This window comes from Podarcis erhardii (genome assembly GCF_964252035.2).
Source record: "Podarcis erhardii genome assembly, chromosome: 7".
NCBI lineage: Eukaryota > Metazoa > Chordata > Lepidosauria > Squamata > Lacertidae > Podarcis > Podarcis erhardii.
Window position 1 is genome coordinate 72,839,637 of NC_138511.1, and position 14,430 is coordinate 72,854,066.

Sequence of the window (14,430 nt, forward strand, 5' to 3'; positions counted from 1 at the left end):
TCATAATAAATTAGTTTTTAAAACAAGTGACAGGAACTTCTGAAACACTGTTCCTGATATAGTGTATGCCCCATTCTGTGAGGGGTTTTTTTTATAAAAAAAAGAAAAGTGAAAGTGGATAATATGCACAGGGTCATCAGCAACTGGGAACCAATGGATTAGAGCTAATAGTTTTATCAAAATCTTGCTCAGGAGATGCCAGTGTTACAAAAAGTTAGATAATTTAATACAATGACTGATAACGTGCATCACGACGCTTCTTCCCCTTTTATGTGTAATGTGCTTATACCATTTGTAATACAGTAAGAAATGAATTACACATCAAAAATAAAAAAATTCCTTCCAGTAGCACCTTAAAGACCAACTGAGTTAGTTCTAGGTATGAGCTTTCGTGTGCATGCACACTTCTTCAGATACACAGTGTGTATCTGAAGAAGTGTGCATGCACACGAAAGCTCATACAGTGTGTATCTCATTCAGATACACACTGTGCATGCACACGAAAGCTCATTCAGTGTGTATCTGAAGAAGTGTGCATGCACACGAAAGCTCATACCTAGAACTAACTCAGTTGGTCTTTAAGGTGCTACTGGAAGGAATTTTTTTATTTTGTTTTGACCATGGCAGACCAACACGGCTACCTATCTGTAACATCAAAAATAGCTGAAGGGGAGGAAAATGAGAGTGAAGCCTGCAGATTGCAGTTAAGGAGCGGGCCGAGTGGGGAAATGAGACGAAGCCCAGCGCTCCGCATTGGGCCGTTTGGACTTCTGCCGCCAACATGGCCGCTGCCGCCGCGGCATCCCACGCGACTGACAGACATCGGAGCTGAAGCCTAAGCGCATCGCCAGGTTCCCGCGCTTTTCGTACCGTCGCTTTGACGTCGCTACGCAACGCCGCGCTCGAGCTTCTCTACACCAGACCAGACGCGACCCGCGCTGCTCCCTCCTCCACACACCCACCTCGCCGCGGTGCATCCCGGGATCGCCTCCCGCCCGCCGGGTCTTCCAGCTTCCCGGCGTGCCCCGCGCCCAGCTGAATGGGGGCAGTCACAAGATGGCGGCGAACGCGAACTCTGCCGGTGGTGGCGGCGGCGGCGGCAGTGGCGGTGGCGGGATCCTCCCACTTTTTGACTGCCCGACCTGGTGAGGGCGGGGGCCTGTGGCGCTGGAGAGCGGGAAAGGGTCCCGCCGTGCAGAAGGGCCTATATTTCCCCCGGGGAGACGGGAGCGGCATCATGAAGCGGGGAGTGGGCCTGGGTGCAGCAGCCCCTGCAAGCGGGGGCAGGACCGGGAAAGTGCTACGAGCCCTGGAATGTTATGCACCTATATATATTTAATATATATTAAAAAATCAATTTTTAAAAAACCAACGGAGGGTGCTTCTGAGCATGGACAGAGAACGTATTTCTTACACTGCTGTGTGGAGTTAAAAGGGCGTCTCTGAACATGAGCAGAGTGCCTGTCTCTTAGTGAAGGGAGGGTGTTTCTGCGCCTGGAAGGCAAGGGGGAAACGACCCGTTTCATCACTGAGCATGCCTCCCAAGTAAAACAGTTTCATTCAGTACTGCTAAACTCGGAAATATGGGAGTGAGTGCTTCTAGTCATGTTTGATCTGCACCTTAAGCATTTGTGGCTGTGTGCCCCTGCGCAGAGGCACATTTTAATCCCGTAGCTGCGATGCTTTGGAGGAGAGACAACCTTATTGCAAAGAGGAATGACGGTTTGTTAAGGTCTGAGTAGCAGGTCATGTTTATGGCTGGGGCAATTAAGCAAAACTTGAAACCTGGGGCTCTCTGGAGTTGTGTTGAAAGATGTGCACAGTGACCTGCATCTAAGGGATATATTCTCAGTATTGCCTATGTGTGCTTTTCGCTGTCAGGTACTGGCCAGCACTGTGAATTCTGTCTTTGTTGAGGTGTTTACATGCTAACTGCACCTAGGTGTCCAGGAAAATTCTTTGTTTTATTTGAGAACTAGGTCATGCAAGTATGTCTAAAATTCAGAAAACTTTTTTTAAAAAAAGTGTTAGTATTGTGGGATGGAGAAGCAAAAGAAAATGTGTCTTTGGGGGATTACTCCCTGCTGGAAATGGATCATTCGTTTTGCTTGTTCGGTATTCTGCTTCAATGGGTGTTGAGTCTACTAAGCGTGTGTGTCCTGCAGTTTCTTCTTCATACAGAAACAATTTTCTTCTGTGCCAATTCTAGGAGTTACATAGGTAACTGCACTTGTGTTTTCTGGGAATTTGTTTTTGAGTAAGGATTTTTATGACAAAAAACAGTGGTCACTGTGGTCATAGTGAGCCCCTCTGGCCAAACTGATGACCCTTCACTTGGAGCAGTTGCTACAGATTGTCCCCAAGTCTACCCATGTGCTTGCCCCAGCTGTCTGAAACTATGCTGAAGGACTGAAGGGAAAGGACGAGTTTTTGTAGTATAACACATTGGAATGCATTTGAGTTATAGAATATGCCCTTTTCATCCTAATATGTACATACATATAAAAGTGACTTAGAGGTTAAGTTTCTTCCTCCCTCCAAAACAGAAGGTGTAGTGTAATGTGGTGTGCAACCCACTTTGCCAAAACTGGTCTTGGAAGGACAGGTTTTGATGACAGGACTGGAAGTATGTCATATATGTTCACAGTGAAAGGATTTTGGTAACTGCCCACAAAGGTTTATCTTTTGGTACAGATGTCATGTTTCAGTTTTTGGTTAAACAATGAATTATATAATTAATATCCTTTGAGAGTCTAATGAACACATCTTCCTTTATGATGACGGGGTTGCTAAATCATCAGAAGAGCTCTCTGGGTTGTGACTTAGCAAAGTTTTACCTTCTGTGCTAATTATAGCTGGAGCTATCCACTGTGTCACTCTTTTTTTAATGACAGAAGGAAGAATTATAGTGAGTGGAAGATAGATGACATATTTTTCATATAATCAAGTTCCAATTTATCTTTTTCTTTGGAAGGATATTGTAATATTTCCCCACCCTTGTTGTTAGATGCTTTTTCTTCTCTCTTTAAAAACTATTTTTCCAAAGCAGCTCACAAAACAGGAAATATAAATAAATAAAAATTACAGTTTCACACAGCAAAAACAGCAGTATAAAAATCTAATCAGCAAAAAACCAACCAGTCCTAAAAAGCCTGACAATAAAAACAAATTCTAAAAGACCATCTAAAAATAGGAAGGGAGTGGGCTTGTAGGATTTCCCTAGGAAGAGAGCTGCACAATCATGTCACCACCACCAAGAAGGACCTTTCTCTACCCACCAACCTGAATTTTAACTAATGACAGGAGGGCCTCTGATGCTAACCTTGGGGCTCAGGTAAGTTCATATGGTTGCTTCTCTCGGCCACACAGAGGAACAGTGCCCCTGGGTATTGTTCTCCAGCAGTTAACTATTTAGCAGTGAGTTCTTGTACATATTTGGCACAGATTGGGCAAGAAATGCTTTGAATGCAGAATGTCCCAGGTGCAATCCCTGGAATCTCCAAATACACTGGGAGAACCCCCCACCTGAAGCTGGAGAACCACTGCCAGCCAGTGTTAACAATATTGAGCTAAATGGACCAATAGTTTGACTCAGTATAAGACAACCCCTGGTGTTCCTAAGGCATTGTGACATGCACTGAGTGAGCTTCATCTTTCTAATGGAGAAAACCTAAGTAATGGACTCTGAAAAAATTAAATTAATAAGACCTTGTATTGTTTTGAGTGTTCAAAGCACTTCATATACATTATCTTGTTATCCTTACAAATACCCTATAAAGCAAGGGGCGAAGAACCTCCAGCTCATGGAACTAATTACCGTATTTTTCGCTCTATAACACGCACCCGACCATAACACGCACGTTTTTAGAGGAAGAAAATCCGTAGGCATGCCACCCGTAGGCATTCCCTCCATAACACGCACAGACATTTCCCCTTACTTTTTAGGAGGAAAAAAGTGATTGTTATGGTGCAAAAAATACGGTAGGCCTAACAAAGCCGTTTTCCCCAAACTACATCCACCTGCCCCACACCTGTCAATGTGTGTGATGTCACGTGTGAGACAGGTAAAGATGTGGCTATAAAGGAACAGTTGAGAACCTGATGTGAGCTCCCAGTTGTTGCTTTGCAAATGGGGCTCCTTGATCCGCGAGCCCCACTTTGTCCAAGTGCAGGTGAAATTTGAATTCATACGATGCCCACAAATGGACTTCAAAAGGGCTCCACTGTAATGGTGGTCAAAGTGAGCCCCTTTGAACTTTGGCAGGTGGGCAGCTGCACCCACCTGCTAAAGTTTGCTGACAATGTTTGGAAGAAATACGAATTCGGCCCACTGGCCAGACCCAATTCCTCACTCCTGTTTTAAAGTGAATATTATCCCTATGTTGTAGATGGTGTGAGACACTAGGCGGAAGCACTAGTGACTTCATAGCATATTTGAATGGGGAACTCGCAATTTGTAGCTCACTCTCTTAGGCCACTACAGTGGTACCTCAGGTTACATTCGCTTCAGGTTACAGACTCCGCTAACCCAGAAATACTACCTCGGGTTAAGAACTTTGCTTCAGGATAAGAACAGAAATCGTGCAGCGGCAGCAGGAGGCCCCATTAGCTAAAGTCGTTATTCAGGTTAAGAACAGACCTCCAGAACAAATTAAGTTCTTAACCTGAGGTACCACTATATTACAAACAAGCCCCTCTAAATGAAGTATAATGACTTCTGAATAACACAGAAAACCTTAAGTGTTTGCAAACACAGTTTTTGTTTTCCTCCATACTAAATTGCTTAAATGAGATATCCATTACTGTAGAGGAGTTCTTATCAAAAGGGGTGTGCCAGTAGGTCTTACTTCACTGAAGGTATGCGTAGCTCTCCATGCTTTCAGACAGGAGTTTTTCCAACCCTACCTGGAGATGCTGGGAATTGAGCCTGGGCCCTTTTGCATGCAATGTGTGTGCTCTGCCACTGAGCTATGGCTCTTCTCTTAATGCAGATTCTGGTCACTATTGTTGCCAATAGTCATGAGTAGGCCTGGCCCAATCTATTCCACTTTAGAGCCATGTAAGCTAGTGACCAGCATCTCGTCTTATGGTAGTGCCATACTATACATTGTCTGAAGACCCATGTACACAGCAGTGTCCTAAACGTGCTATTAATTTCACTTAAGCTCATACTTTTTGCACCAATTTCCTGTGTTAAAGTCCAGGTTTTCCATCTATCTAATTTCAATGTGTTGCAGCATTTATGGTTAACGTACAGTGGTACCTCGGGTTACATACACTTCAGGTTACAGACTCCGCTAACCCAAAAATAGTACCTCGGTTTAAGAACTTTGCTTCAGGATGAGAACAGAAATCGTGCTCCAGCGGCACGGCGGCAGCAGGAGGCCTCACTAGCTAAAATGGTGCTTCAGGTTAAGAACAGTTTCAGGTTAAGAATGGACCTCTGGAACGAATTAAGTACTTAACCCGAGGTACCACTGTATTGCTTAAGAGAGAAAGTATGAGAGTTGGATTTTGTTTTTATGGCGACTTCAGATCAATGGGTAACTGTAGGGGTTCTAAATGTGACTTCATTCCAAAACAAAACATATTTCTGTTTTTGTTTCCTAGGGCAGGAAAGCCTCCACCCGGGTTGCACCTGGATGTAGTCAAAGGAGACAAACTTATTGAGGTATGAAAACAAATTATCCTGGACCAGGAATACACTCCTAGTACTGGGTAGCTATAGAAATAATCACAAGCATCAAGCACAGCAATAAAATCTCCTGCATCCTTTCCCCTTTTTCTCCTGCTATGTCTGCTGAGCACTTTCAGCAAGCTCCCCGAGTTGCTTCCCATTTTGCTTGAATACCCACTATGCATCCAAGTATTCCAAAGTACCTTAGAAGCAGATGTTGGTACCCAGTGCTTCCTTCTGGCATCACTTTTTAACAGGTGACAGTTCAGAACTAGAAGGGCAAACCTATTTTTTGCTGTTCTGAGGGGGTTGTGTTAGTTTTCACAGTAACTGAATCCCAGATATTTCCACTTTACAGACAAGTATGACAAAGTGATATGCTGAAGGGCTCCCGGGTCCAAGTTCTGTTGTAGCATGCCAAGGATGGAATGGACTGTGTTGACACAAGAATTGCCCATATCTCTGCTTATTAACATGAGATATTTACCTCCAAACTAAGTGCCTGTCTATTTGAGCTGTAAGCATCCCCTAGGATGGAATACCTTTCGAGCCCCACAAAGCTGAAAGAAGCACATTGTAAATTGTTAGTTGCAATGTACACATGTTGTTCAATTCACACAGGTTTCTTAAGCACTTGATACTAACCAAGCCATCTTTACCTTTGTTCTTGTTTCGAGTTCAGAGGTATAATTAGTGATTGGCTAGGTCTAAAAAGTGCAACATCAAAATAAGCCATGAAGTAATCAAGCTCAGTGTGTGGAGGATCACACTGGGTTATAACTCAGAGGCACAAATGCGTTCTTACCCGTCTTGTGGCTTCAACAGCAGTGGAGCTGATCCTTTGTTCCCATTTCAACTTGTAAAAGCTGTTTGTATCTTTACCAATAGCATTGAATCAGAAACATAATTGCGGCATGGAGTATCATTTTTAATTTGTAACTGAATATGGCCACTCCTCTGGCTACCGTCTGAAAGGTCTAGCACAGGTATCCCCAAACTCGGCCCTCCAGCTGTTTTGAGATTACAACTCCCATCATCCCTAGCTAACAGGACCAGTGGTCAGGGATGATGGGAATTAGTCCCCAAACAGCTGGAGGGCCGAGTTTGGGGGTGCCTGGTCTAGCAGCACTGATAAAAAAAATGGATAAGCCCTTCCCTCTGTTGCTGATAGCTCATAGTCTTCTGTAGCAGTAGCAGTCATGATGGAAATGTCTTCTTTTGGTGACCTTATGTTGCTGTCTGTCTGATGTCTTATCATAGAAACTGATCATTGATGAAAAGAAATACTATCTCTTTGGGAGAAACCCTGACCTGTGCGACTTCACCATTGATCACCAGTCATGCTCTCGGGTCCATGCTGCCTTAGTCTACCACAAACATCTGAAGAGGGTTTTTCTTATAGACCTCAACAGCAGTAAGTTGATTGATATTTAACCAAGTAATATACAGGGGTGGGTGGTGCAGAAGGAATGCTTGGGGTGAATTTTCAAGAGATCTGGATTTGTTTATCCTTACATTTAGCTGAAGTAGAATAAGGCTTCATTATAGGAACCATGGTGGCCAGTGTTAGAAACTGGGATAGAAAAGCTAGGAGCCAAATGGCTTCTGGGACCTGGGTTGTGGGCACCAAAACAGAATGCCTAGTCCCCACTGGGGAGGGGGGTTGGCAACACTTTTTATTTATTCTTTTGAAAAGCATGAACTAATACACAATTCATATAAGTGACACATTGTTAATATCACATTTTTAGCAGAAATTGTTAATACATGTTAATTTGGTGTTTACAATAAAAATATTGGTACCATACTTCAGTTTTCAAAACACTCTACTCTTTATCGTTAAACTCCTTACCATATTGTCTGTCCTTAATAAATACTTCGAGGCTTCAAAGCACTTACATTTCAGTAATCCTTGAGTGTCAGCCAGGTGCAAAAAATGGCACCTGGGCTTTTTGAGGTGCTCGCAAATAGAGAATCTTTAGGTGCAAAATGCACCTGTTGCCCTGCTAATTTCAAACCCTGATGGTGTCATTTCCAAAAAGGATGCCCTGGTGGTTTCCACTATAGTTTTAAGATTCCCATGGCAGTGGGTGGTGGAAATTGGAGAAGGTGCTGTTGAAACAGTACTTTTCTGAGCAACATTCTCAAGTCATCTTTCTTCCCCATAGCTATATTATTATTACTATCATTACAGGGCCTTCACTGCAATTGCTCCAAGGCTTTAGAATGGCCTCCCTAGTGAGGTTCATCCCTGATCTGTTCTTGTGGCTTTTTCAGATGAGTTGCTGCACTCAGCTCACACTCAGAAAGGGACGCTGTGGTCTTGTGTTGCCACTGTCAATTTGTATTGTATATTATTGACTTGTGTTCATTGCTGTTTTAAGGGTTCACAGATTTTAGCTGGTCTTCGTCCCAAAGCCAAAATTTGAGGGTGCCAGAATCCTCCCCCAATTACAAGCTTACATGTTTGTCAAGGATATTCACTTCCCCTCCTCGCCAGCTCTTAAGTTTGGAGCTGGAGCGGTTGGGGCCAACCCCATAGTTGTGAAAACCAAGAGCAACTTCAGGAACAATCTCCAGCCCCTTCCCTAACTCTGAATTTGGATTTGGGAGGAGGAGAGTATATTGGTAACGCGATGCTGAGGCCCTTTTGAATGTCTTCATCACCAAAACAGCCAGCCTCACCCTTTGCATTGAGAGCACTGGGCAGGCAGGAAAGTGCTGCTGCTGCTGCCACGACATGTGCCAACACAGCCAGCCCTAGAACTGCAGCTCCTCCTGGAAGCATAGCTCAGCTGTGGTCTGAAGGCACATGAGCCTGCAACCTTACTGAACTAAGCAGATATAGTCTGATCAGTGCCTGGATGGGAACACCTATGTACTTTACTTCATATGTATATACCTCTTGATTGTAAGGAGGGAAACACAAAGCCAATACACCACATTGAGTTCTGTAACGGAAGAAAGGTAGAACAGAAATGTCTGAAAATAAACAAACAAAACTAACCTCTTCAAGCTGAAGAATTACTCTTAACCACCCAAGTTCCTTCTGACTCATACCAGAGGCCAATGGATTGTTTGCCATAGCGAGCAAAATTGCAGAAGACTGGCTGTTTAGTGCTACTTGTCTCTTGGAAGCAGTTTCAAAAGCCTTGGAGAATTGGGTTGCAAATGTTTCATTTAATCAACTAATTCAGATTTTCCTGGAAGAACACAGTGAAATAATTTCATACACTTTCAGTGGGGCCCCACATCTAGCTTTGAATAAACTGACAGCTAATGGATAGTTTCTTCTTTTTTTATTCCAATATTCCCAGCACATGGCACATTTTTGGGTCATATTCGTTTGGAGCCTCATAAACCACAGCAGATTCCCATTGACTCTACAGTTTCCTTTGGTGCCTCCACAAGGGCCTATACTCTGAGGGAAAAACCTCAGACGTTGCCCTCTGCAGTAAAAGGAGACGAGAAGATGACCAGTGAGGACGACGAGCTCAAGGGTTTGCTTGGACTTCCAGAAGAGGAGACAGAATTAGATGTGAGTTCACCCACAGCATGACACCCATTTTCCCTTGTGGAGGGAGCACGGGGTTCCTTGGCTGGAAGCATGGCATAAGCAACAGCACCAGAACAAAAGTCTTCTGATCTTGCAAATGTTAGTCTGTGCTTGTGTGTGACATGCCTACTTTTGCAGCCCCCCATGGTCTGGAAAGTATGGCCAGACCTTTTCATAGAATTGCAGAGTTGGAGGGTCTGTGAATGTCATCTAGTCCAACCCCTTGCAAGGCAGGAACATTTTGCACAAAGTGGGGCTCCAACCCACAACCGTGAGTCTTGTGCTATTTCAGACCACTAGACCAAATTCCCATTCTCCCCCGGCTAAAACAGGTGACTGTTCAGGCAGGCTACCAGCTGACTTGCAGTTGGCTTGCTCCTATGATATTGTGGGCACCTTGAAGCCTGTCCAATCCTAAATGCTCATGGGGGCAGGAGATGGGGAGTTTAATCTTTATTCTTTGTTGGTTTTTTAGAACCTGACAGAATTTAACACAGCCCATAACAAGAGGATCTCCACGTTAACTATAGAAGAAGGAAATTTGGATATCCAGAGACCAAAAAGAAAACGAAAGAATTCCAGAGTAACATTCAGTGATGATGACGAAATCATCAATCCAGGTGAGCACTGTGGATGTGTTCTATGAAGGCCTCACTGCATATTGCTGTCTGTTCCGTGAGTATTAATGTATAGAGGTTTTGCTGGTGGTAACCTTTCACTTTGAGAAAGCTGGCATTAAATCCCCTTCGGTGCTGAATACACTCTTCAAAATCCATTTTAAAACTAACCACGGTATTTCAATCTGATTTACCCATACAGAGGATGTGGACCCTTCTGTTGGACGCTTCAGAAACATGGTACAGACTGCAGTTGTCCCAGTGAAGGTATGCTTCTAAATGAGAAAACAGCCTGTTAACATAGCCTGTGAAAACTGCTATCTTAGATAGGGATAGTTGTAGCCAGGATAATATTAGATCCAGATGTTTGGTTCTTTTTATTGCTAGACCAATAGAAATACGTTTATAGGTAAGACATGTAAATAAGACTTGCAGCTGTGTCCTAATGACATTTTACCTTTGCTTTGTACTGTGGATTACAGTTTAACCTTTTTAATTTATTTTTTATTTAGAAAGACATGGTTAAGTTATAAGTAGTCAATTTTTTTAATGCAACAAAAAGGCTTCTGGCAAGCTCGTGCTGTGCTCCTTCCTCGATCAATGAGTTGTTTCCATTACAGTGGTACCTTGCGTTAAGTACTTAATTCGTTCCGGAGGTCTGTTCTTAACCTGAAACTGTTCTTAACCTGAAGCACCACTTTAGCTAATGGGGCCTCCTGCTGCTGCTGTTGTGCCGCTGCTGCACAAATTCTGTTCTCATCCTGAAGCAAAGTTCTTAACCCGAGGTACTATTTCTGAGTTAGCAGAGTCTGTAACCTGACCCGTATGTAACCCAAGATACCACTGTACTTAGAAAGAAAACATCAAAGGCAGCCACCTCAAGGCAGTCACAGTTGCAAGTGACAGCCTTACATAGGCCTGTGCCTTGGAATTCATGAACTCAGGAAAGATTTGGATTGTCAAAAAAGGAATATGTTGTTAATACCACATCCTGCTGCTCTATAATGCAGTTGTATTCTGTGCAGCTTCCTAGGTGGCTGTAATATGTTTCCCACTGTTCTCTGCTTTTTGTCCTTGCCAAGTGACATTAGGTTCTGGTAGGAAAGGAGAGTTGTTAGGTTAAACCAGATAAAACAGATAACATCCTTAGAACCTCTTACTGTGTTGTGACTAAGCAACCAATTCCCTGAGGGTATTACTCCTTGCCAGGTTCATTCCAGCAAGTACTTAATGAAAGTGATGATGGAACAGATAGGAATGGGATTGATGCTACAAAGTAGTTGCATTAAGCAACTCATTGCATCCACCCGAGGGCCACATCGAACATGAAAACCAAGCCGATTCAGGCACTAATTCTTCATACACCATATAAATTATGAAGATTTAATATATACCAATGAATATTTGGGAAGAGGGAAGCACAGATTCCTCTGCAGTGGTTTGTATTGGGAGGTTGTTTCAAAAATTAAATAGTTGCCCTTTCTACTGCAGAAAAAGCGGATGGACAACTCCGGTTCCCTGAGCGCGGATGAGTCTGCCACGCGGCGCATGCAGAACTTTCCCTATAGCGGAGGATTGTACGGCGGCTTGCCTCCCACTCACAACGAGACAGGCGCCCAGGCCCATAGCATTCACGGCACTGCGCTCATTGGAGGCCTGCCAATGCCCTATCCTAATCTTGCCCCGGATGTGGACTTGACTCCGGTTGCACCCTCAACGGTCACCATGAACCCAGCTCCAAACCCTGCTGTCTTTAATCCCGAAGTTGTGAATGAGCCCAAGAAGAAGAAGTATGCAAAAGAAGCTTGGCCAGGCAAGAAGCCTACCCCTTCTCTCTTGATCTGAGGAGCAGAGCTTGATCTGTCCTGGGAGACAGGAGCACAACCAGCCAGAGTGGACAAAAAACTCTTCCAAGTGCAGCACCCACAGCTTTCAGAATCGGGGTCCTAACTGTGTGTCATAGCCAGGTTACAGGGGTAAGCTCCCCTACAAAACCAACCTCTGGAAGAACTCTACAGGCACCTAGAAAAGAGAGGTGTTCTCCCTCCTCCCCCCCCCCAATCTGCGGAACCACACTGCCTAACAGCCTTTTCTTCTTTTACTCAACCCTGGTTATTTTTATCCTAAGGTTATTCATGAATTTAAGGGGCACAAATTTAAGGGGCACAATGGTTATTTTTATCCTAAGGTTATTCATGAATTTAAGGGGCACTGTCAGGTCAAAATTAACAACTCTGTCTTGCAGAGTTCAGCTTAACCAGCTGGTCTCAGGTGAATATTCATCCTCAGAAGTGTATGTGGACCTGATCAGTTTTCTAAAGAAGCACCTGGTTTGGGTATAAGTAGTACTCATGTAAGTCAGATAACCATAGCTTGCTTTTAAACATGCAGATCATGAAGTGCTTTAGTCTAGGTACACCCCGTTGTGCTTGCCTTGTAAGTGAGTATCGTCTTGAAGGCTGGAAGCACAGGGAAATGGTAAGAAATAAAAATCAAGCAGATTATTTGCTGCTTAGCATTCTAGATTGAATGCACCAAGAAGGAAAGGAATATCAAATGAGAGCTCTTAAGGTACTTTTAACAGTGGCCCTTCCAGAGAAAAAGCAGTGTACTTGCATAACACTCCGTGTGGGTTGGTTTCCTATACACAAGCAGAATTTGTCACACAGTTCTCTTTTTTTTTAACTAATCCCAAAGCCCATGAAAGGTTATCCAGTTTCTTAAGTGCATAATGACTGCAGTTCTGTCAAATGGGGATATTGCATGAGCTAAAATAGTTTCTGGATCTCAGCTCCACCATTGTGCGGTTTGACCTATTGACTTCAGTTTTTCGTTGAACCAAAAGTAGCTCTAAGGCTCTAGTTCCAGATGTTTGGAATCAAAAGACATGATTGAGATGTGTATATTGTACACACTAAAGTAACTATGGAAGCAGAGTTGTATTGTCTTTGTTTGAGAGTCTTATTATCCAGGCTCTTGGCACTGGGCAGGCTCTTAATCACACTGCTTGATGGGTCTCTTCTTGGTTCTGTGTACTTAGATGGTTAGCATCTCCAGTGGTTTACTGTTCCCTGTAGTACAACATGGCAGAACAGTGGTCAAAGCTCAGCCAGAGTCAGGCACATCCTGTTTGGTTTGGTTTTTCCCCAGGGGGGTGGGGAGTTAACCACATTCTTAAGTCCTCCAAATGAACCAAGTGGGATTTTAAAAAGCTAGATTGTGTCTGTTATTGCAGAAACATTACAACTATCCAAGGTTCCATTTACCACCTAAAGTATTGAGCAGGACAGAGATTTGGGGCCAAATAATTCAGGATATCTGCTGCTGCTTTAAAAAATGAGACAACGTATTCTATCATGGGGGGAGTCTGAATGGAATGTCTTGAAGTCACTTCACTTCCACACAATCTGCTTTTCTCTGTTTCATCTGACGGTGTACATAGGACCCTTTTGTGAAGATGAAGTTGTGTCTATATTGTGTAGTTATATAACATCATAATCTAGGTTGTGATGAAATGGCTTGTGAGCTGTAGGATTCCATACTCCAAATCTTCTGTAGCCTCACTTGCAACCTCTCATCTTTGGGATATTTTTAGTTAACTTTTACCCGGCTATTAAGCAGTCTTCTGGTATGGAAGGCAGCTCTTCAGGATATGTGACCAGTTTAAAGCAGTTAAGGTTTCCCTTGCTGGATTTTAAATGATTTTTTTTTTAAGTGACTTGTTTTGCAAGATGTTTCCCTTGGGATTTTACTGATTGCTGGTCTTGGCCCCTCACCTCCATGGGATGGTGCAGACTTTTAATTTCAAAGTTTAAATTTCTTGGAAGCCAGTTCTGGCCAACATTGAGCATGGGGGAGGATGAGTGAAAGGTGTGGGGCTCTGTACAGAAGTTTGTACATTTGTGTAATAGGCCTTTTCACACTCTGTTGAGCTTTTTACCTGTAACCTTTACTACACTGTAAATTAAATGACTGTTTTGCCAAATTGAGAGTTCAATGTGTGTCCCAAATCTTAACAGCGCAGTGGGCCAGGAAATGATCCTTTGCCATTTCTGGTCTATTTGTTTTAAATATTTCTTTTCCCAAACCAGCATACAGTATTTTCTGAAGCAGCTTAATCGTGTTTTTAGAAAATCAGGAAGAACATCAATCCGTGAACAAGCTAACAGAAAATAATAAAAACAGCAATAAGCAAGAGTTCAATAAAGAAATTTTTAAAAAGCCTAGGAATATAAAATGGCACCTAAATGACAGAAGCGCTAGCACAAAGCATGGTGTTCCAAACATGTGCTTGCAGAAGTCCTTTCTCATGTTGCCATCCATCTGACCTTGGAAGGAGAGGGGTACCCAGATCAGGTCCACCAGCCAGGATCAAAATTGGAAGCAAGCAGCCTGGGGCCACCCAGATGCTGGGTTCCCATCAGGTCCAGCCAGCATAACCAGTGGTCAGGGATGATGGGAGTCGGGAGTCCAGCTGCATCTGGAGGACAACAGTTTCCCTTCCCCTGATCTAAGTAAGCAGGTAGGTTCATAGAATACAATATATGACTACAGTGGACCCAGGCTGTTTAAACACTTCA

The 14,430-nt window shown here is 43.5% G+C and overlaps 1 protein-coding gene across 3 annotated transcripts; it reads left to right on the forward strand.

Moving 5' to 3' along the window:
- Positions 1 to 1,006: 1,006 nt before the first annotated feature.
- Positions 1,007 to 13,835, forward strand: PPP1R8 (protein phosphatase 1 regulatory subunit 8). Of its 3 annotated transcripts, none has more exons than XR_014158609.1 (8): positions 1,007 to 1,145; positions 5,611 to 5,671; positions 6,938 to 7,091; positions 8,995 to 9,215; positions 9,709 to 9,853; positions 10,053 to 10,117; positions 11,342 to 11,978; positions 12,039 to 13,835. XR_014158609.1 is itself a non-coding variant. In XM_081869983.1 (8 exons), the coding sequence occupies exons 2-8, from the start codon at positions 3,297 to 3,299 to the stop codon at positions 11,693 to 11,695; spliced, it is 1,038 nt and encodes a 345-aa protein (XP_081726109.1). In that variant the 5' UTR covers positions 1,175 to 2,291; positions 2,365 to 3,296; the 3' UTR covers positions 11,696 to 13,835. The 3 variants fall into 3 exon arrangements, 2 of the variants coding, with proteins under 2 accessions (XP_081726108.1, XP_081726109.1); XM_081869983.1 differs by lacking the exon at positions 1,007 to 1,145 and adding exons at positions 1,175 to 2,291; positions 2,365 to 3,334 and having other exon boundaries at positions 11,342 to 13,835; XM_081869982.1 differs by having other exon boundaries at positions 11,342 to 13,835.
- The last annotated feature ends 595 nt before the right edge of the window (positions 13,836 to 14,430 follow it).

Excerpts from the sequence above, each read along its gene's own strand:
- PPP1R8 (XM_081869982.1), top strand. The coding sequence starts at position 1,057 with ATGGCGGCGAACGCGAACTCTGCCGGTGGTGGCGGCGGCGGCGGCAGT. Across the intron at positions 7,092-8,994 it reads TCTTATAGACCTCAACAGCA|CACATGGCACATTTTTGGGT; the intron begins GTAAGTTGATTG and ends CAATATTCCCAG. Across the intron at positions 9,216-9,708 it reads AAGAGGAGACAGAATTAGAT|AACCTGACAGAATTTAACAC; the intron begins GTGAGTTCACCC and ends TTGGTTTTTTAG.